Source organism: Acanthochromis polyacanthus, chromosome 6 (genome assembly GCF_021347895.1).
Source record: "Acanthochromis polyacanthus isolate Apoly-LR-REF ecotype Palm Island chromosome 6, KAUST_Apoly_ChrSc, whole genome shotgun sequence".
NCBI classification, from domain to species: Eukaryota; Metazoa; Chordata; class Actinopteri; family Pomacentridae; genus Acanthochromis; species Acanthochromis polyacanthus.
The window spans coordinates 39,268,972-39,292,227 of NC_067118.1; the positions used below are offsets into that span (position 1 = coordinate 39,268,972).

General features: G+C 41.1%; 1 protein-coding gene across 2 annotated transcripts in view; it reads right to left on the minus strand.

Moving 5' to 3' along the window:
• Positions 1-23,256, minus strand: part of noc2l (NOC2-like nucleolar associated transcriptional repressor) — a 74,060-nt gene that overhangs the window by 2,613 nt on the left and 48,191 nt on the right. For both annotated transcript variants that reach the window (XM_051949123.1, XM_022192651.2), the window contains exons 2-17: positions 22,782-22,919; positions 22,484-22,667; positions 22,158-22,404; positions 20,402-20,492; positions 20,213-20,291; positions 19,935-20,045; positions 19,738-19,851; positions 18,620-18,808; positions 18,063-18,202; positions 15,853-15,964; positions 12,430-12,543; positions 9,379-9,480; positions 8,361-8,504; positions 3,564-3,677; positions 3,183-3,318; positions 1,168-1,275 (exon numbers count right to left, since the gene is read on the minus strand). In XM_051949123.1, coding sequence (XP_051805083.1) covers positions 1,168-1,275; positions 3,183-3,318; positions 3,564-3,677; positions 8,361-8,504; positions 9,379-9,480; positions 12,430-12,543; positions 15,853-15,964; positions 18,063-18,202; positions 18,620-18,808; positions 19,738-19,851; positions 19,935-20,045; positions 20,213-20,291; positions 20,402-20,492; positions 22,158-22,404; positions 22,484-22,667; positions 22,782-22,919 — 2,123 coding nt within the window. The remainder of the gene's footprint in view (positions 1-1,167; positions 1,276-3,182; positions 3,319-3,563; positions 3,678-8,360; positions 8,505-9,378; positions 9,481-12,429; positions 12,544-15,852; positions 15,965-18,062; positions 18,203-18,619; positions 18,809-19,737; positions 19,852-19,934; positions 20,046-20,212; positions 20,292-20,401; positions 20,493-22,157; positions 22,405-22,483; positions 22,668-22,781; positions 22,920-23,256) is intronic.

The following is a 23,256-nucleotide window of genomic DNA, read 5'->3' on the forward strand; positions in this document are numbered from 1 at the left end:
AGTGGGAGTGCGATCATATGAGGCTGCATGTGGGCGAAAAGGGTCGGAGAGTTGACTTTTAGAGATGGAATCACTTATACCTGTAGATTTGCCAAAAAACTGGCTCCATAAACCTGACAGAAGAGGAATATTCCTGCACGATAACAATCCAAAGCGCGCTGCTAAAATGAGAGGAGTTTCTACAGAACAATAAAACTTAAACTATGACCTGGCCAAGCATGTTGTCTGACTGGAATCCAACAGAACACCTTCCAGGTATTTTAAAGAGAAAGATAGAGCAACTCAACCCCTTCAGCAAAGAGCAGCTTAAAAAACTGTTTTTGAGGAATGGCAGAATATCTCTTCTGAAATTTGAGCAACACTGGAATCATCGCTGCCAAGGAGGATTGAGTCTGTCATCAAGGAAAGATGGTCACATGCAGTATTGAACAAGTAAAATATCTGGATCTCAGTACTGAAAGGCGTACTGATTTTTGTCGCATTGAATTTCTACTGCAGTGTTTGTATTAATACAGTAACTTTAACCCTCCTGTTGTCCTTATTAATGGACACCAAAAAATATTGTTTCCTTGTTTGAAAAAAATCCCAAAATTCAGAAAAAAAAAATCCCAAAATTTCTGAAAAATTTGCAAAACCTTCAGGAAGAAGATTCCAATAATTCCTTAAAAGATTTATTTTTAAAAAATCCCGCAAATTTGACATGAAAATTCTTGTAAATATTTTCAAAAAATGAGTAAAAATCTTCCAAAAAAATATCTAAAATAATTACATATATGTCATTTTTGACGTTTATTTTTTTCCCCACCAAAAAATGTTAAAAGATTTCCCAAAAATGTTGAAAATGTGGACATCAAAACTTATACTGTGAAAATAATTTTTTTCCCCACGCATTTTCAAACTTTAAATTGGGTAAATTTTGACCTGCAGGAAGACACGATGGTTAAACCGTTGGATTTTATTTATTTTTATATTTTACTGTTCAACCTGTGAAACACTTCTCGGTACTTTCATATTTAAGTCATATTGCCCTGGGGTTTTTCATTTTTGTCGTACGTATAGCATAAAACTTGGGAAAACAGTCCACAAGAATAAAATTTTAAATATCTGAAAATTGTTCAAGCGTGAGATACTAGTATGTTTCTCTTTGGACTCTGATGTTGTACCAACCTGATTCTCCTCCCTCCATCCCCTCGTCATCGCTTAGGTCAGACAGATCTTCCAAATCATTATCATCCTCATCATCGTCGTCGTCTGACGCACGGCTGCTCTTCTTACCTGAGAAGAGACAGAGGAAAAACCTTACATTGCACCGAATTTTGTCAAGTGTTACTTTCTTCAGTCATTCCCAAGTTTGCACTGGTGCATTGCTGACGTCTGAGGACTTTGGAGACGTGGATATGTGGGCCAGGTATCAGAGGCAGCTGGAAGTGTCTATTTCCTCCTGAGATGGAACTGAGAGTCGATTACAGGCGCCGCTGCTGCTGCACAAACACCCATGACAGTTTACTACCGGCAATTTCAGACATCTTATGCTCACGGCCTAAATATAGCAAATGGAGATAGCAGGCAGGTTCCACAGCTACGATGATGATGGCAGAGTGCGTGTGTGTGTGTGTGTGTGTGTGTGTGTGTGTGTGCGCGCAGGAAAGAAGTTGAGAGTTTGTCTGAAATTGTGTTGCGCTATCGTCAAAGTACAGTGTGTGTGTGTGTGTGTGTGTGTGTGTGTGTGTGTGTGTGTGTGTGTGTGTGTGTGTGTGTGTGTGTTGTCTAGCCAAAGGGACAACTCGGGTCCACGGGCTTTGAAGTTGAGGTGTGATGAGAGGCTGGGGGCGTGGAGGAGAGAGAGAAGCAAAACAGAGCTACTTCCTCTGTGTGCTACACTACCAACACACACATAGTTATACAGTAAGCACACACACACACACACACACACACACACACATCTATTCAAACATCAGGTTCTTCCCTTCCCTTCTGGAGTTAAGATGAAATGCACGTTGTCGCCCTCTCCCACTCTGCTGCTCACATGGTGCGAGCAGATTTCGGTAGTACCTTCGAGGTTGCCCCTAAATGACCTGGATGACTTACTGCCACCGCACGCTGACAGCGCACGCACACGCAAGCATCAATCTAAATCATCAGCCCCCTCCTCTCAAAACTCCCCCTCTTTCCGGGAGTGTGTGAGGCCACAAAGAGCTTTGGTGAGCTGCCCAAAAGCGTTTGGCTCTGCGAGACTGGACGACGAGGTGGCGGCAGTGCATTTGTGTGCTATCCACAGTAGATATGCGTGTGTGTGCGCGCACGTGTTGCGAGGACATGCGGGGGCAGCTGGTTGAAGTCTGCAGAGCCAGAAAAAGAGAGAGCGAGAGAGGTAGAATGAAAGAGAGAAGAAAAAAGAGAGAGAGAGAGGAGTGGGAGCGGCCACCTCTGGCTGTTCCAGTGGGCTGGTTTGAATTAGGAACCCCCGCTGGGATCCAAGCCTGTACTTCCTGTTGGGGGGGTTTCGGTTCGTGTGTGCGCACGAAGGGTGGAAAGACGAACGAAAGAGGAGGAGGAGGGTGGGGGGCGCTTGCCGGCAGCTGCCCATCCGTTTGTGGGGACTCTCCCTACAATGAAGTCCAGATGCATTAAAAAAATCCCCCTGCCGCCTACTCCTTTTCTCTGTGACCTTGCGGAGGGCTTTATTCTGCTTGGAGCGTGTCCGAGTGTAAAGCTGTAAAAGCGAGGTTGCAGCTGCCTGTGACCTGTGGATGACCCCGAGACGAAGAGGCTTGCGGGGGTTAAAAGATGAACAAGCCGACGGCTGCTCTTGGCGGAGAGCGAACCAAACTATCTGATAAGCAGAGATTTGATTTGGGATTTAATTTTCATTTCCACAGAAACAGCATCTGTGCATGTTTTAATATCTGAAGGCCCCGCGGTAACCACGCTGCAGGTGATCTGCTTCATGTAGCCGAATCTTTACAGATAGTGAGTGTCACATGAACAGATAAGAGCAGAAAAATCAGGCTGAACTGTCATCACCTCTTAACTTTGCTTTTGCACTGTAGCAAGAAAATACAGCCCCCTAGAGGCCAAGACAGGAGATTATCACAGCCTGCTGCAGCACTAGGCCACAAATTGCCTCCTTTACAGGCCAGTTTCAAAGTCTGAGGAGAAGTTGTATGTGAGAAGTAGCTTGCCTTTCATTTTGAGTCCTGCATCATCTCCGTCTGAGTCGCTGTCAGACTGGAACAGATCCTTGAACTCCTTCTTGTCCTCTGCCTTCTTCTCTTGAATCTTCTTCCGTTTGATCTCAGGGAGGTCCAGATCCTCCATCTTCACAAAACACAAAATTGGCAGAGTTAGCGCACAAGCTTGCTTTGATGGCGTTGATGATCCTCACAAAACAATTGTTCTGCCAGTAAAACGTTCTACTATACAGCATGACTGTTTCATGATTTATGTAAAAGAGCAAATCTTGTGGTTAACACTGACATTCATAAAAGAAAACACCAGAAGTGATTCATTATGATTGGGGAGGATGAGGCAAATGTTAGAATTTTTTTTGTCTGGATAATTACCCTTTCTTTGCCAGAGATCTCCAGCTGGATCTCCTTCTCCCTCAGCTTCTTCCATTGGCTGTAGTACCTGCTGAGCGGAGTCCCCTCCTCGTGGACCTGCTTCTCCCAAGCCGCCTGACAGAAAGTGATCAGAATATTTGACGGTGAATGTACGTACAGGTGAGGACAGGACAGGTAAGTAACAAAAAGCCTCTTAAGCCTGAAGATTCAGGCTTTGTTTCAGAACCCAGTAAGACAAGCCTTTCAACAGGTTCACTCACGCTCGAAAATCATCTTATTTTATGTGGCTTTCAACTGCAACTTCACATCAACTGACCAGAGACAGACTGTCGAGACAGTGAAGGGAGTCAGAGGATGCAGAAAACAAACAGGCTGAAGGAGTCTGAAAGGGGAGATCTTCTCCAGGCCCTAAAGGTCTTTGTGGATGATATTGATTAGGCCCAATCGCATTATCTGACCAACAAATTCAATAGAGCGAACAGACCGTGGCCTCCTGCGCCCGTTAGCTTAACACATTTACCACAATTTGCTGTGCAGCTATTAAGATGGGTGACATGTATGCGCAAAGAACGAGACAGAACAGGAAAAAGAAACGCTTCTTCTAGATTAGTTTCAGACAAACAAAACTAAATATTTCTGTGTACGAATGAAGGAAAGAAAGACAAGCAACACCAGAGTGCAACCTGGATGGACGCAGGGCAGCATTAATTAGGCTAGTTCTCAGTTTGGGTGACATGTCAGTGGGGGGCTGGTGGCCGGAGGGGGGCCGTGGCCTTTCCACAGCGGCAGCAGCAGGGCCGTCCCTTCTCCTTCGCCTGCGGTGACACCTCTACTGCTGCCACGATACCAGGGAGTCGATGCCATGGTGACAGCCTCCGCTGAGCAGAGAGCCGTGGCGACAGGCGCTGGCACGGTGCCATGCTGTCTGTCTGTCTGTTGTTCTCAGTTAACACACAGACTTCGACGTGCACACACACACACACACAATCTCATCAGCAAAAATTACACAAAGACCGTCCTCTTTAATTTCATCCTTAAATGCTCTTAAATATTCATCAGCAGTACACATCAAGACTCCATGGAAGCAAAGCCACATAGAAACATGCATGTGTGTGTAGACAGGTAACACAACAAGAGCAAGTCAACAGAGACAAGAGAATCTCTCTGTCACACACTAATGGCTGCTCATTAGAGTAGCGGCGCCTCTGGTTCAAAGGCCCATAAGAGCTTTGAATAACCACAGGGTCGTTCTTAGAGTTTATACAGGGAAGTATCCTCCATTAACAGTTGCCTGTAGCGGTTCACACTCTGCAGTCCGACGGCCTGCAGCACCGACCTTTACTGGACCAGGGCCCAAAAGGAAAGTTTCCGGTCTTGTTTTTGTCATTCAGTAGAAAGCTATCTTTGCCCTGCAACTAGAACTCTCTGCTCTGTGGGGCTTTTCTAGAATGTTCAGGTAAGACACCACCTGAGAATGAGTGATAACAGCAACAACTACAAGTACACCTGCAGAGTGCAGCCCTCCACCAAGGTCAAAGTCCTTTAAATATAGTATACATATATATATATATATATATATATATATATATATATATATATATATATCTAGATCCACACCAGAACAGAAAGGGCTCGTGCTTTGACCCTCCAAGTTTTTTGAAAGTTGGCTTTGTGGTTCTTGCAGACAAACAGCACAGAAAACATCAGCGTTTCAATGGAAGTAATTAAAAAAAACATGCAGCTGTAGAAACAACTGCTATATTGTGCCAGAAACATCTGCAAACATGTATGACTATTCAAGTCAAGTAGATCAAGTCAGCTGGTTGTTGAGCATCTATTTTTGTAAACCTAATATAGCCATCAAAACTTGTACCACCTCACCAAAAGATGACAGCTAACAACTCCTCATTAGGTCTGATTTATGTATTAGCTAGAGAGACTATTAGGGTACACTCACTTCCAAGCCTAATTAATTTCCAATCAGAGTTTTTGTCTGTTACTGCTGAACACTTATATCAGTTATGAAACATCAGTTTGAGTTCTCGTCTACATAAAAAGCAGTGAATCGGTGTTTTATATTAAATGTCACATTTACTCAAAGACTAAACTTTCTAAATAAACGGGTTAAAGCAATCATACAGTGATAAATTAACGCTGAACTGAGTAAATGAGTGGCACTAATTTGGGCATAAAAACCGTTGTATCAACATAATGTGTTAGAATTGTGTTAGCGCTACTTTCAAACAGCGTGCAGCTTCTTCAGAGTTAACTTTTGAGGTAACACCAGCATAAACATACCAAGTAGTCTGACAGCTTTTAAATTTGACAAATAGGTGGAATCCGGGTCACATAAGGTCATTAAAGTCAATTAATAAAGCGCCTTGCAGCAAATTAAAATGATTAGTCTCAGTGTAATGAAACTCTCAATGGAAAGAAACAGCAATAAAACTGATAATGTCATATATGATGTGGTAAATCATAAAACATGGTTACAAGAACCAATAATTATTACTCAGCAGGGCTGTAATTTATTCTAACCAGTGTTGGAAATGTATTGTCTTATGGCCTGCTAGATATTAAATATGGAGCTAACGATACAAAATTGACTTCCATAATGACAAAATAGTTAAATCCATACAGGCTTTACGAGTCGTTTAAAACATGCTTCTGCAACATTCAATAACGACATCTTATTTGTGTCCATCTGCAAGCGACTGAGCTGTTTCTGTCTTTTGGTGACCAGAAGTACTTCGAAGAAACAACTGACAGTTTGAAATGTTGCCAATAACGTCAACACTTTAAAACACTTTGGTGTCATTTTGCTACATTTCAACATGTTTTACATTATGTCAGGCTAATTTGTATCTAGAGGCAGACAGGCAACAAAAAGCAGCCCAAGAGTTTGCTGTGACATTGGCCTAACGCACCGAATTTGATCCGACACAGCACGCTTACAGATTAAAAAGCAATTGGTTAATAAACAGCTTTTTCCTTTAAACACAACAATCTGTGAATTTGTATAGTTTGTGCTCGAGAAAAATGTAAAACAAAACTTATTTTCCATGGTTTTCTTACTGTTGTACACTGAAAACAAACATTTTTAAAAAGGTGAAATACTGCAATGACCATGCGATATGTAATTTCACTTTCCTTCTGCTGCTTTTATAATTACAAACATTATTCCGCCAAGAAACGTGGTGGAGTTATGTGATGATTGCCGTCCGTTTGCCCTTCTGTTTTTCTATTTGTCTGTCTGTGTGCAACATTACTCAAAAACAGACTAATGGATTTGGATGAAATTTTCAGGAAGGTCAGAAATGACACGAGGACCAAGTGATTATTAGATTTTGGCAGTGATGCGGCTTATAGTCCAGATTTGTTAAGGATTTCTGTATCATTTCACGATAGCAGCACTGTAACCATGACAACACTACATCAGCCTCCTGCTGACGATCACATGACTGCGATCCTGCTGACTTATCCGTCCCAAATCATACAACGACTGAGCAGCCTTGGTGGAACACTGCGCTCTCCAAGAGCTTTTCTAGTTTACAATACTTCTATTGATTCTGTAACCTGCAATCTGAGAAAAAACATCCTTAAGTCCAACCTGTTCACCTGTTTGTTTGGAATGTAGAGTGTTTAACTTTTTTTCTTTTTTGTTGCTGGTAGTTTAGAAGGAAATGATGTACTTTACCTATTTACAGTCACCGGCGATAAGTATTTTTTAAGCGCTTTAAATTTAGTGTAAACGTCTATAAATGTTTGTGCATTGAGTCTGACAGTTAGCTGACCCGAGAAATGGTCAAACCTGCAGCAGGACTTGACAGCACAGAGCATATACGCATGACAGCTCACTCCCCTATGATGTTTCTGCCTCTTCACTGCTATAATCACCTTCAGATTACTTGAATATATACATTATATCTCAGCACACTTTGCAGCGTTATCCAGCAAAGGCTTTTACTTTGTTTCTCTGCAACGAGCTTTCTCTTTCTGCAAATGTTTCGGCACCAAATGCTTTAAATGTGCCAGATAATAACCGCCTGAATGCTACATACTTAAAGCCGTGACGACAACAGCTACCTGCTATTACAGATTTCACCAGCGGTGTTCCTGCAGCTGAGATGACCTACTGAATATCTGTACATGGGCATAAAAGCTGGTAACGCCGGGGTTTAAGGGAAACAAAAACAGACCAAATAAGCCCTTGCCATACTGGGAAAATTTTATACAATTTTGTGTTTTGATGGAAGAGCCCCTCCCTGTATTTACAACTAATTTTCTAACTTAACATCAGGAAACAGTAAAGCCAAAGAAAGAGAAAAACACATGTACAGAAAAGGTAAAATTTTGCAAATGCAGCCTACAAGGCAGCCTCTGTCTTTCACACACACACACACACACACACACACACACACACACACACACACACACACACACACACACACACACACACACACGTTTGTACTTCTATCTTAGTGAGGACATCCATAGGCGTAATGCATTTCCTAGAGCCTTACCCTAACCTTAACCATCACAACTGATTGCCTAAACTTAATCCTTACCCTAACCTTAACCAAACCTCAATTCATACCTGTTCTCTAAAAACAGGTCTTCACCCTCAAACATGGCTGTTTCAAAGTGAGGACCGGCCAAAATGTCCTCACTTTGTAAAAATGTCCCCACTTTGATAGTTAAATGCAGAAAATGGTACTCACCATGTAGCAAGTACAAGAACACACACACACACACACACACACACACACACACACACACACACACACACACACTCACCACAGCGGCGGCATCAGCCACTCCGAAGGCGGCCTTCTGTCTCCGTCCTGTGATGTAGCTGCTGTTCTCCTGTACCTTCTCCAACAGCTGGCGCACCGGCTTGGAGTAATTGGCCACTTTGCATTCCTTCAGGAATGCTTTCAGCTGCAGGAACATGGAAGGGTGGGGGCATGAGAAAAGAAGGAAACAGCAGAAAGGATGAGCCTGTCAGCCCATGTGATGCATTCAGGCAGAGCAGGAGGGGGTTTGTGGCCGTTTCCCCTGAGGCAGGCAGCTTCAGCGACATTTACATCACTATGTTTTCATTTTAGAAAATAAATTTCCCCACATCTGTGTCTAAATCCACTCTAACCAGGCATTTTAGGACCCCTACACTGAGACTTTGATAGACACAGCTGACCGCATCTTAGTCAGGAATTGCATTTCAGTCTGGACAGTCAGAGACTGTGACTTTTGGAAATGATGACGCAAACACCCACGTTCTCTTCCTGATTGGATTGTATTAGTCTCCAACTGTCCTTCCGTGATTGACCACATCCCTATTACGTGACCACGACTCCCAGACTATGTTCCTCCTCACTGTCAATCAAAGAGAAGAAACTTCCTCATCATACTTTTTGCCATCAGTGTTTTTCTTCCATTGTATTTTCTAATGTCCAAAGAATGTGAATTACTGTGTGATATGCATAATCAGGAATGTCAGTACTGATGTAAATTGCTTTAAATTACACACTGCTAAATCACTCGCGAATTATTTTAAAATGGTGAAAACGTATCAGAGTGGACGTAACCTCAGTCTGGCAAATCCTGAATCATCTGTTTAGGATTTAAACTCTGGAAATGATATCGAGTGTCGCTGCGTCTTTATTTTACTTCAGCATCAGGCAGTCAATTTAATTGTGACTCCCGCGTTTATCCTGTAAAATTTTAGAGGATACGATGAAGCTTAAGTAATTTCATTTCTGCAGGTCTAAAACACTTGAGTCCATTCCCAGATCAGCTTTAATGGTTGCATTACCTGAATAATGGTGGGCAGAGCGAGTTCAGGGAAGCCGATGGAGCTGGCCTGAGTGTGGAAGTATTCTAGTATCAGGTCATACAGCTGGTCGATCAGTCCGTCCTAAAATACAGCAGGACAGCAAAACTTACAAACAATATTCACACTTTACACTGATGTCCAAAATTAAGGTTATGACTTTCCTTTTCGCTGTAGTTGAATTCAGAGAGCAAAGCAAATCAAGAACATCTGTGCTAACAGCTAACACGTCTACAATGAACACCTAAATCTCTGGTTTTGGATCAATATACCAATTAGGGCTGGCCCGAATAGTGGTTTCTGGTCTCCGGATATTCAGGCCCTATTAAAGACGAATATCCGAATATCCGGAACAAATATTATATCCGGATACCGCCGTAGCGAATGAATATTCGGATATTTGGGTCCAGCCCTAATACCAATACATTATAAGGTCTTCTAATTCGTCTAATATTTCTGCCCACATGTGAGATTTTTGAAAAAATAAGAAATCAACTGCCACAACAAAGTGTGTTCACTGATAACACTGGGGAACACTCATTTTGTTGCATTTAAAAAAAGGACTTTCCTATAGTCAATTTGAGTGTGCTGATTTCAAATCTGAAGTCGGTTTTTGTCTGCAAGCTACAGATTTTATGCAATTTGACATTTTTATTTATTTTTTAATGTAAAAGAACACACTTTAGACTGCGTTTTGAACCATCTAAAAAGAGTCTCCATTCAGCAGGACTATTAGCCTAGCCGCGCTAGACAACCCACGGCAACGAATTTAATTCTCTGCCAGGGTGGGTCTAGTTACCCTCCATAAGGCTCAAGACTGGATTCTCCTAAAACTGTCCGGACCAATCACCATGAAGTGTAGAGTCAGAAGGCAGGCGTAACGAAGTGACGACAGAGGCGTGACGATTCTGACAGAAACAACCGGCGCACAATAAACAGTTATCTTTCGACTCGGCTTTGGCCACAGCCCTTAAAGATTTGAAGCTAAAATTCAACTTGAAAGATAAACAAAGGACGGCACTGAAGTGTTTCATTGAGAAGAAAGACGTATTTGGACTTATGCCGACGGGATATGGCAAATCCTTAATATACCAGTTGGCTCCGCGGCTCCGTTGGTTGGGAAGCTAATGGGACTTAGCCACAATCTGCCCGTGCTCTCGGAACTACGTCAGCCTATTCGTTGCGTTGATTGGTTGTATACCTACCCAATTGCTGCAGAGGGATTTGATAGACAACATTTTAGCCCGCCTCCCTCCCTGTCGAGCTTCCCTAGGCCCTTGTGCCATCAGAAACATGGGTTTAGCATGGCTAGGCTACAGGACTACAGTAAGGTATACCCAGTTCTTTGACAAGCCCTGGGATGTCATGGCAGTAAACAAACTGTCTGTCTTCTGAAAAGAAGGTCACAAAAAGCTGGTCACACTTTCTGAAATATGATACTTTAACAGAGTGATCAACAAGATTTCTGCCTTGTAATCTTGATGCCAAAAGCTCTGCTGCTTTCTTTGTAAGACCCAAATCCTGCACTGAATCATTCAGTTCAGCCTGGGGAAGAGGTTTACGTAAGTTCACATTTGTACAATTTCATTAACCTCAAATTGCATACAAACTAGAGCTTGTAGAGAAAAACTAATTTCAGATTTGAAATCAGCGCCTAAAACTCCTTCAGAATCAGTTAAAATATCCAATGCAACTCAAAGTTACTGAAAAAGTGTTCCCCTGTGTAATTGGGGGTGGAGGAAACTTCCAATTCTTAGATGCACCGCGATTCAGACGTGGACGAATCTGAATCGCTTCACAAACGTCCAACTTTCGATTACATCTGTTAATTAAAGTAATACAGAAGGTTCTAAAAAAAATGCGGAACTACTAAGCGTGGTACGCATCAACAAACATGACTGAGCACCACCCACCTCGCTGTGAGATCTGAATAGCTCCTTCTAATTTAAAACCAGACGTGTGGAAACGCTTCGGCTTCTACAACGTCGACGGCGGAAGCGAACTACATAAGAGCCCCGTTCTATGTAACCCGCGTCATGCTTAAATAAAATATGAATGCTTATTTAGTGAGGCAAAAAGAAATGTGCGTTATGAAAAAGTGCATCAATATACAGAAAGATGCATCAATAATCGTTGCAGAATTGAATCATAGCCCCTGAATTGTAATTATCGAATCGTGAGGTGCCCAAAGATTCCCGCCTCTACTAAAATAATTCACAGCTCCAAAAACTTGTGTTGTAATGTTAAACTGAATGAATGAAGACAAACAAAAGAGCAATTTAATGTGATTACTAGGAGCTAGGTTTAACTAAATAAGAGATTCATAGACAACAAAATCAAACTGACAAACACGCTACACTAAGAAATTTATCCCTTCTTTAATTCCCTTTATGTTATATTCTCTATCAACAAACACTACAAAACCATTGTGGTGCCAACTGAAGAGCCAAGACACGCAGCACAACAGTGTAAATCATCCGTTAATACAGATGTGATCAAAGAATAACCCCTCGGCCAGAAGAGGCGAACACGCCATCCACAGCGCTACAAATCCAGCTGCCTCTCTTTGTCGGTAAAAATGCAAACTTTTCTTGCCTCTGTGACCTAAGAAGTGTTCGGGTTTCAGGCAGATCACTCGGTCGGGCCTGCAGAGACTTTACGAGGCAGGGGATCATGGCAGCTGCCCAGGTGACAGCAGTGAAAACAGTCCTAGCGAGCGGAGAGCGGGGGATAATCCCAGAGAGCCGTGCTACAATCCTCTTGGCTGCAGCACCGAGCGTGGCGACTCAGGGCCAGTTTTAGAGTCCCGACAAGGGGCTTTCAGCGTTGCCCTCAATCCCCTTATGCACACACGCCAGCTAACACGCGGTGTCACAGGGCGGCATGAAAATAACCAAGACTTGAAGCACTCATCTAATCAGCTGCTCCTTCTCGGTGCAGTAAAGACACATACGGCAGCAAACACCATGTGCTCTTTTCCCAGCTCTGAAGGAAATAATCTGCAGCTACACCGACGTTCACAGTAAAACTCACCTTGTAAGCTTTCTCCATGAGGTTGACCTTGTTCAGCTTCAGGATGACTGCAAAGTTGATGGGTTTCTTACTCATTCGTCCAGGTTTCTTGTTGAAGTCAACCTGCTGGAAGATCTATAAAAGAAATGCACAAAATGGCAAAACTGAACTCCGATCCTTTGAGTGGAACAGTATGATGTACGGTATCTTCAGACAACAGAATAAAACATGAACCCAGAACCCAAAGCAAGTACAAGTAGTGATTTATTAATAATATTTTAAACCTTGTTTTCTGTTTTGGGTTGCATTTTAACCCACCAGACACCAAGCAGTCTCTAAGCGTTCTTTGTTTCCGTTTAACTCGCTGTGGGCTCATTTTTCACTGAAATATAAAGTTCTGCGCTTCTATAAAAGCACCGCAACCAATGACCATGAGTAGAGAGAACTCAAAAATGCCTCAAGTTAAAAAAATGGAAAAATGCCATGTATCATTAATAAAGTAAATACAGAGGTTGAATTTCTCTAATTATTAATTTTACAAAAACTGAAAACACCTAAAATATGGGTATACAACATTTTTTCCAAGTGTCTGCAGGTGTTCCCAAAACAGAAGAAAATGCCTGTGATACTACACACTATATATATATTCCACGATTTACATTTTGAATTTGTTTACATCCTTAAAAACAGGCAAAAGCTGAGTGCATCAGTGGATAAAGAGAGGTATAACGGGTGCTCTTCAGGATCTAGTGGAAAAAATCCATTCAATCAGTAAAAAGAAGAGAGGTCCGAGGCACTCCGAGTTCCTAAAAGTCCTTTATTAATTCATGGACGGCCTCGGACCTCTCTTCTTTTTGTTGTTTACACCCTTGTCTTCTATCTGCTCAATGTAAACACAGGCTGCAGTTCAGCTGAAAAGTCACTGAATTATTGTAACATAACTGATGGTTGCAACTGAGTCAGTCATGGCTTCACAGTTGTGCAAAAAAAACACAGATTTTTTTATATATATATATAATTTTTAATTAGAACTACAGAAACAGAAACAGCCCCTTCCCCCTATATAATTTTATATACATATATAATCTAATTTAAGCAAGTAATTTATTTACAGCAAATAATTAAATTAAGTGATATGAATGAAATATCATGATTTTAGGGTGAAGATTTTTTTCAAAATTGCACAACAGGTCACAGATTATTAGTAGGGCTGACCCAAATAGTGGATTCTGGTCTCCGAATATTCAGGCCCTATTAAAGACATGAATATTCATTCCGCCCAGTAACGTCCGGAGACGGCCCGAATATTCAGATCCCTTCGTCTGGTCTCCCGGGTCCAAATGTTGCCTTCGTTTTGTCTTCAGTTAAACTGAAGAATTCACAAACAGCGGAGGTCTTCAGCAGCTTGTCTTGTGTTTATGCAACGAAGTGAAGCGTGACGTCAGAGTCGGCAGCAACCCCGCCATTCGGGTGATGGTAAGAAACAGGTATGGAGGAGCCGAGATGAGCCAAAGTGAAATATTCGGATACCAAAATTAATATCCAGATACCGCCGTAGCAAACGAATATTCGGACATTCGGGTCCAGCCCTAAATATTAGATGAAGAACCGTTGGAAAAAAGAACAATTAAATCTGTTCCTATAGTGTCTGGCTCTGATACATAGAATAGAATAGTAGGATTTTAAAAAAAACTAACATGATTTTTAGAGCCTACTGACAGGGTTTGGGTTTCAGAGCTTTAACAACAGACAGTTTTTAGATACTCATCATCTACCTGTTGTCTCCAATATCCAATCACGTCACATACTGATCTAATCTATAAAAAATGTACATATGATGGCCTACAAATATCAAAACCAATCAGTAAGCAGTAAACTATGTGATTAATAAACTTTTTAATGAAAATTTCATCGCATACCAGCGTCTTTAGTCGGATTTTGTGTACATAAAAATAAATCTATATCCCTCTTCCTATTCTTCAGAGACATGACAGCTACAGAACACATTTCATCCGCCGAACGCTGACAGTGTTTTGACAATTACCATTAGACACAGCTCATTTTAAATACTGCAGTGCTACTGAGATGACACATTTCTATCTTAGTCTGTGAAAGTACATTCCAGCCAACGTGTGGGCTATTTGTCTACAAGCTTTAGCTTTCACATCTGCCCACAGTGCGCAAGTGAATTTCTGTCTTGTATTTGTGTATCAAGCTATTTCTGACTCCCCGTATCTCTGTGCATTTGTGTGCGTGCAAGTGTGAGCGAGTGTGTGTGTGTGTGTGTGTGTGTGTGTGTGTGGTCGTTAATGTTCTCTGTGTGCGAAGCTCAGCAACGCTCCTGGCCGGTGCTGTCTGTACAAACATAGGATGTGGTGGCGGTCTGTGGGGGAGCCAGGGGGAAGTGGGAAGGCATGGGCCAACCCTGGTGCGCTCACACACATGCATACGCGTGCACTACACACACACACACAATGCACACACAACATGCACAGCTACTGAAGCAGGAAGCTCCAAATCATACACCCCCCTCGGAGATACGAGAACACACACAGGCACAGACACACAGGAGGAAGGGGCTGTTTCTGTAGCTCTAATTAAAACAGTAGCAGCGTACCTCAGCCTGCCTTTAACAAGAGGAACAGTAAAGGAGAAAAAACACAGGAAGTATTGTGCGTCACAAATAAACACAGCTTGCTGTTGGGGGTTTAGGGGAGGGGGCTCAGAGTGGGGGGGGGGGGGGGGGGGGAAGGTGGGGAGTGGGCCATAGGCAGAAAGGATGTGATCTGCACAGCGTGTTAGGACCAGAGTGTAAACCACAACCGTGCCTTTATCACTTTGGTCAAACTGCTGCATGCACACACAAACATGCACATATATATACATGCAGGCACTGACCACTCCCAGCAGGACGAACCAGCCGCTGTCACCAGCGCGCTGCTCTCCTCCAGCAAACCACAACAAAGCCGCACAGCATGCATAAACACTTGCGCACGTTCACACACGAAAGACACACAAACACACACACCGCAGAAACACGTGATTAACACCTGACCCAGAGAAAACGCTGTCAGTTGGTGACCTGTGATTGGTCTGATAACAAAAGGTGCCTCTCGCTCCCTTCTACCCTTCGATATGTTTCCTCCTGAGCTCCTACAGTTGTGGCCGTTGAGACCGAAATGCATCTCGCATGCCACTGATGTTTTTCCACAGCAAACCACCGACGGAACATTTCATCACATCTACCTATGCACCGTTTCCATTTGTGGCGAAGTCAACCAACTGACTGTTGTTTGCAGAAAACGCTAAACCATTTGAGAGCTTCCAGCTGTGCACTGGTGTGAAAGATTTCAGACTGAAGCTGTCGGAAACTTAACTCTCTTGAAGCTGCACTGATTTCGTCAGCTCTACTCGGTCGTAACCGGAGATGACATGAAGTCTTACCTCCACGAGGAAAGGCAGAACAGGGACAAATGTTTTGGTGCTGCTAGACAGGAGGGTGAGGGCTCTGCAACAGTGCATCCTCAGAGGGTAGTATCTTGCTGTGGGCACCAATCTGAAAGACAAAACAGTGGTCAGTGTCTCCCCCTGCTGGTGGCAACATGCACAGCCACGTGGGGGTTTCTCACAAATATGTCAGACCAGGGCTGTCAAACTCATCTTCGTCCGGGGGCCACATTCAGCCCAATGTGATCTCAAGTAGGCCGGACACGTAAAATCAGAGCATAGTAACCTAGAAATAACCACAATGCCAAATTTTTCCTTTGTTTTAGTGCAAAATGGCACGTTCTGTAAATTTTCACATTTAAGGAATTATCTTTTTACAAAACATGATGAACAACCTGAAATTTTTAAGGAAAAATAAGTTCAGTTTCAACAACATTATGGCTCAGTCTATCATTTCCACATTACAACTTACAGTTCACAGTGTTTCTACAAAGGCACAAAACGTTTAGCCACAGGTGTCTGGAACTGAATGATATAGTATTGTACTTTAAGATCAAATGACAAGTCAGACAAAAAAAAGACAAAATGACATAAACGAGACACTAAACAACAAACAATGAGACAAACGACAAGAAACAAAACAAAAAAAGAGACAAAAAATTTGACAAAAAGTTACAAAGCGACAAAAAAAATGGACAAATGACACAGGCGAGACAAAAAAAGACCAAAAAAACGACAAAAACGAAACCAAAAAACTACACAAACGACAAAAACGAGAAACAAAATGACAAAAAAGACAAACGACAAGAAACAAAACAAAAAAGAGACAAAAAGTTACAAAGCGACAAAAAAAAATGGACAAATGACACAGGCGAGACAAAAAAATGACAAAAACGAGACCAAAAAATTACACAAATGACAAAAACGAGAAACAAAATGACAAAAAAGACAAGCAACACAAGCCAGACAAAAAGAAGTTACAATATTACAAAAATGAGACACAAAATGGCAAAAGAACCATTGGCAACATAGTATTTTATGGTCAAAACAATTTCTCAAGGTCTAGAAATTATTTTAAATTTATAGTTTTACAAATTTACAATTTGCAGTCAGTGTCTTCTCTGTCATTCTTACACTTTACAAAATCATCTCGCAGGCCGGATTGGACCCTCTGACGGGCCGGTTTTGGCCCACAGGCCGTATGTTAGACAGCACATTTAAAAACAAAGGCCCGGCAGCAACCACAACTTTCTCTGCCACAAGTTTGGAAGGTAGCAAATGATGAACAAATGACTGATTTACACTTCTGTCACCACTACTGTTGGCTGTGAATCCAAAGATTCAGGTAAATACATACAGCAGGGACCAAAAGACATCTTTAAAACACAGACAGCTGGTATGCAAACATTAGCAATTATATAAATAAATAGCAATTTAATTACAATAGCATAGTGACAGAGAAATGCACTGATGGCTCAGTCCTGTTCGAGTTTTTGTGCATCTGAAAAATAACTTTGTGAATAACGTTCTACATTACTTTAAAGCTCCTTTTTTTTACAGCTTTATATTCTCTATAATGCATTTTTAATATGCAATAATCTTACTCAGTCTTGATATATCTCCTCACTTTTATAATTATCCATCCCCACCCACCAAGTGTTAGCGCCGCTGCAGTCCTGTGGGCTGCACACCATTTTCTTATTTGTCACCTTTTGCCGGCAATGCGTGTGTCATTCAAACTGTGTTGTTGCAACATGAGACGCATTGTTCTCAGTTCTTGTCAATTCATTTGACTGTGGGCACTGCGGCTGCTTTAAAAAGCACTTTCAATGCTAACGAGATCTCCCAACATCACCAAAAACTGTCGGATTTAAAATTGTACAACAGATTTAGACTGCCAGATTATAAGGAAAGAGCTACAGGAGGTACTGATTTCACAACGATAAGTCAAAGGTTACACTCACATTTTCAAATAAACCTTCCTGACAATAAACCTGAACTTAACACTAATTACTGCAGATGCAGAACTTTCAATCAAAACTAGCATTACCTGACCGTGTGGTGCCAGACGTCATGGTAAACACTTTATAATGGATTATGTGCTTAAAGCGGTAGACGGATGAAGCAAGAAACTGAAATTTTTGCACATTTTTCCTGCATATGGTCCAACATGTGCTCCAGGTTACATAATAAAATTGCATACTCACTTGATAGTACCAATTATGACTTGGCAGAGCGGATAGATCAGAGGTTGGAGCACATCACTGGGGTGCAGGGTGCTGAGGACTCGACACCACAGGTACAGACAGTGGATGTACTGCCAGTTATACACCGACTGGTAGGTTTCCTGTTTGCAATCAATCAAAACACAAACATCAGGCTGGTGTATCAGCTTTGTGCTGTCTTTTTACTTTAGAGCCACACTCAGCACAGATGTTTAAATCAATATCAACTCAATAAAAATCAAACTTTGTCCTTGACTTAACATGCATCAAGTTTATTAAAGCATACTGTTCTGTATGTCTCCAGTCATATTTCTAAGTTCCCTCCACATGAGCACCCAGAAAGCAAACATTTACTGATAGTTTATATACCTACAAGAATAGCTCCTAAATTAAAACACAAAATAACAGAAGAAGAATATTCCAGTAGCTGTGTTCCTGTCATCTAGCAGAACTAGAAGCAACAGCCTTTGTGCGCCTTTTCAAAAGCACATCCGTAGATCATCTCAGTGAACAAAAACACACACTTGCTAAACACCAACCTTCTTCTTCATGGTCATGGCATTTCTGAGGTGGATGGCCAGCTGTCGGATGTAGATGAAGGCGTGCTGATAGGTGGCCTGTGTGTCCAGCGCGTACATCTCTGTGAGAGTTCTCTGCATGAAGTTGATCATCGGCAGCGCGTTGGGGGACGTGAACTTGCAATTTTGTACATAGGAAATGTACATTTGCTGCAAACAGAAAGAAAAACCATCCTGAGAGTGGAACAAAATGTTGTAGAGAAAAACAACTTGGCGCTGGCTGTAAAGTCCAGATGTGGATTTAAATGACAAAAAAAGAAAACACATAAACCCTCTTGTTGACTTCATTTACAGGCAGCAAAAAATATTGTTTCCTTGTCTGGAAAAAAAAACAAACTAAAAAGTCAGCAAAAAATTCCCCAAATTACTGAAAATTTGCAAACCTTCAGGAAGAAAATTCCAATAATTCTTTAAAAGTTTTTTAAAAATCCCCCAATTTTGGCAAGAAAATTCTTGTAAATATTTTTTTAAAAAATTAGTAAAAATCTTCAAAAAAAATCCTAAAAATATCTAAAGTGATTACTTATATATCAGTAAAACTATTTTCTTTTTCTTAAAGAAACATTTTTAACATTTCTTTATTTCCACCAAAAAATGTTCAAAGATTTTCCAAAAATGCTGAAAATGTGAACATCAGAAGTTTCACTGTGAAAATATATATGAAGAGTTCATTTGAAAAAACAGGTAACTCCGTTTTATAAATTTTCAGAAAACTCAAAACAAATTTTTTATTGTTTACTTGAGATAATAATAATAACACTAATAATGTATTTTTCTCTATTATGTCATGTATTTTCTACTGAGTCAAATCCACTCAACTTCAGTTGGATTGATTTTATCTCAAGTAAACAATTAAAAAAAAGCTTTCCGAAAATGTATCAAAACGGAGTTCTGTTTTGCAAATGAACTCTTCATATTTTTTCCACATTTTCAAACTTTAAAACGGGTCAATTTTGACCCGCAGGACGACACGAAGGTGAACTCCTTGTGATTGCGTTTTGACTTGACCGAGCAAATTCCCTCTTCTGGTCCATTTTAGATTCAGATTCGCTGTCTAGCTTTTCATTCAAGCCGCTCACCTTGAGAATAGGGTTAAGATACGTTTCCTGCTTGTGTCTGCAGATTTTGTTGAGGGCCAGGAAGGCGAGAACCCGACTCGTCTCCTCCCCTGTGCTCCACTGCTTCAGTAATTGCTGTACACAAAAATATTAAGAGGGTTAAAAAAAACAACAACACACTGAGAGACCACTATCTGTCACATTTCATAACCACTTACCTTAACCAGGTGACGACACTGTTTGGGTAGACAAAGGTAATACGGTACGAGCTGGTTGGCGTGCTTCAGGACAGCAGTGATGACCGTAGCTTCCGTTAGACAGGACAACAGCTACAGGTGGAGAGGATGGTTTTTTTCAGGACGCAAAGGTGGAAGAGGAAGAAAACATTAGGGCAGGCATTCGGCTCTCTCAAAGACAGAAAACATCTCTGTGTTCTTTATTTACTGTGTATCATGATATCTGCCTCACAGGAAAACAAGTCGGACAGAAAACCAACCTGAACAACTCCACTGAGATACATCTTGATGTCAATCTGATTCTTCTGCCATTTTGGACTTGATGAAGGGAACACTAGTCTGACATCAAACAGAGGAAAAACAGAGCAGGGAGTGAGCAGCCGTTCCACAGCTACACTGAGATTATAAGCAAAAAGATGAGATCTGCAGATGTAATGCTTGCTTCATACTTTTTCTGGTCTTTATCCGGCTTCAGGTTGAGCATCCTCTGCATGGTCACATGAATATCTTTGATGCAGAACAGGACCAAAGCATTGAACACTGCAGAAAGAACAAAAAAGATTATTAATGCATATTTACAAAGGATGCAACATTTCTAAATATTTTGTATATTATTATAATTATAATAATACAAGGCTTGAATATTAAAATTGCATGTCTAACACAATAATGTCCTCCTTCAAACTGCACCAATACTGAACAAAATGTTTACTGCAAAGATTTGTGAACTGCTAGGACATATTTTAAAAAGATCTTTATTAGGATACCAATATGTTTGTCACTATCAGTCACACTTTGGTAAATTATATAATTTTGTTCATTATTTTTCTAATTATGTGCAGCTAAACATCCCAATCTTCTGTCTGTCATTTAAAAGTATTATCTGTTACTGTTGGTGTGTGTTGGCTGTGAAGACAATCAAGTTATTAATTCACAAAATAAGTGACAGTTTAGAACCATAAAGCCTTTATTTTATATTCTTTAGGTTTATTCGCAAATTGAAAATGTTACTTTTAGATAAAAGACTCCCAGTGGATTTTTTCTTGTAAAAAAAACATATTTACATTCAGGGTTTTATTCACAAAAACATATTATTTAACCTTTAGATCTAACAAACACATGGAGCATTTCCTTGCTAATTAGTGGTATTATATTGAGATAATCATCAATACTGAACATGAAATTTTCATGTCACCCTAGGTGTGTTATATAGCTCGACTATCATTTTTGATACTGAGTGCACATCAAAAATGTCTCAGAGAGCGCTAAATATGTTGAGGATTTTCATAATAAATCTTTTTCTTCCATTTAGTCTCCACAAAGTCAGGAAATAGTGAATGGCTCTGATAGTTTCTCTGAAATCAAAGTGATGTCCTAAAATTGTTTGATTTGTCCAAACAACAGTCAAAAGCCCCAAAATGCTCAATTTACAGAAGAAAAATAAAAGCACACTGCAAATGCTCACAATTTAAAATAAGGAATCAGAGAATGTTTGGCCCGTCTGGGATTTTTCTGGATTAAAACGGGTCTTTGGGAGTGACTATCTTAAACAGTGAGATCAGTCCATGTACAGTGAAGACAATGAGTCGATCATTTGTTTCCTTATTTGACAGAAATCTATGCCTTTCCTTGTTATTTTTGACCATTTAAACACAGTTTTGCTTTTTACCTTCATTTGGTGTTACCTAAAAGCTCTAGGGGGCGACAAAACTGTGCTGCACACGATCATTTTATTTTGTGCAGAAGAAGCGTCAAATGATGCATTAAGTACCCTCTTATGTAAACGTGCACAGAGTTTGAAGCAGAAAGGCCAACTTTGCAATACTCGTAAAGTCTGGGGCTTCTACGCTGAACTTGCTTCGTAGTATACCCCTCAGGTCTAAGCCTGCCACTGGCCACACATCTCATTTGACTGTCTATTACCTTTCTGCTGTCTACAAACTGCAACCTCCAACATACCACACTGAAAATTTCAAGTTTTGCCAAAGCAAAATGGCACATAAAAGTGTTCCACTAAATAATTCCCCTGTCATGATTGCTGAGTCCTTAGTTGAGCTCTGTCAAATATGCATGTGATTAGTTTAAAGAAAAACACTGGAGCAAAGCTTTTTCCCCTCTGTAAGACAATGAGGTGCAGCCAGACCATTCTGCATAGCACCGTGTCACTGAGAGAGATTGGTGTGCCCAACCAAGAACAGGACCTACCTGAACTGTCGGCCACTTTGTAGCGACACTGAGCACCTCCTTCACCCTTCGTCGTGGCGACAGCAGCCTTAAAGGCCTGGGTGACTTCTCTGAAGAGACGAGGAGTCGGTTCTTTCTTCAGAGCAGCTTTCCAGTCTTCAATCATTTTATCTGTGACTTTGATAGTCTCCACCTCCTGCTTGGATTTCTTCGAACCTCTCTGACGCTCTTCATCATCATCATCATCGTCGTCATCAGAGCTGGCCTCCTACATGCAAAACATCTGAGTATTAACATCTTCACTTCTCAACAGGACTCATGACCACATACACCAGAAGTTGGATTACCTGCAGGGCAGATGGTAATTTGTGGTATTTCTTCTCGTCCTCATCCTCAGAGCTGTCGGTGTCGTCAAAATTTAGAAGCGTCTGGTCGTTGTCTTGCAGAAATTTGTAGAACTCTGGATCTTTGCTCTTTAATCTGGACAGCTGCTCCTTGTGTTGAGAGGCCTTACCTTTTTTCTTATCATCTCTGTAAATAAAGAAATACACCAGTGTTATAACTGAAACTGAAAAGCTTGGTGTTATTCTCATTGTCATCCCAGCAGTGATACAGTGTGTTACTATGCATTAACAAAGGACTCACATATTAGAGGCTGCAGACTTCAATTTTTCCTTCTTTTTGGGCCCCTTCAGTTTAGGGGTCTCTTCTTCAGATTCATCTTCATCTGCAGAGTCGAACCCTGAAAGCAGGAACTCATCTACAGTGAGGTCTTCTAGTTTCCTACAGGAAAGACAACATTTCAACAACTTAAATAAGTTAACATATATGTACAGTCATGGAAAAAAATACTAGACCACCTTTGTTTGTTTCAATTTATTGTTCATTTCGATGCCTAGGACCACTAAAGGCATATTACCTGAAGAACACAATGAGCATGACCAAAGAGTAAATGGAGAGCATGCCAAGGCGCATAGATGCAGTCATCAAAAACACTGGTTATACAATCAAGTACTAACTCCTGTGTGTATTATGTGACTAAAACATACAGAAAAGAAAACATGGAATGCCAAAAAGCTGTTGTTGGCAGTACAATGTCATAGCTATTGATGTAAGAACT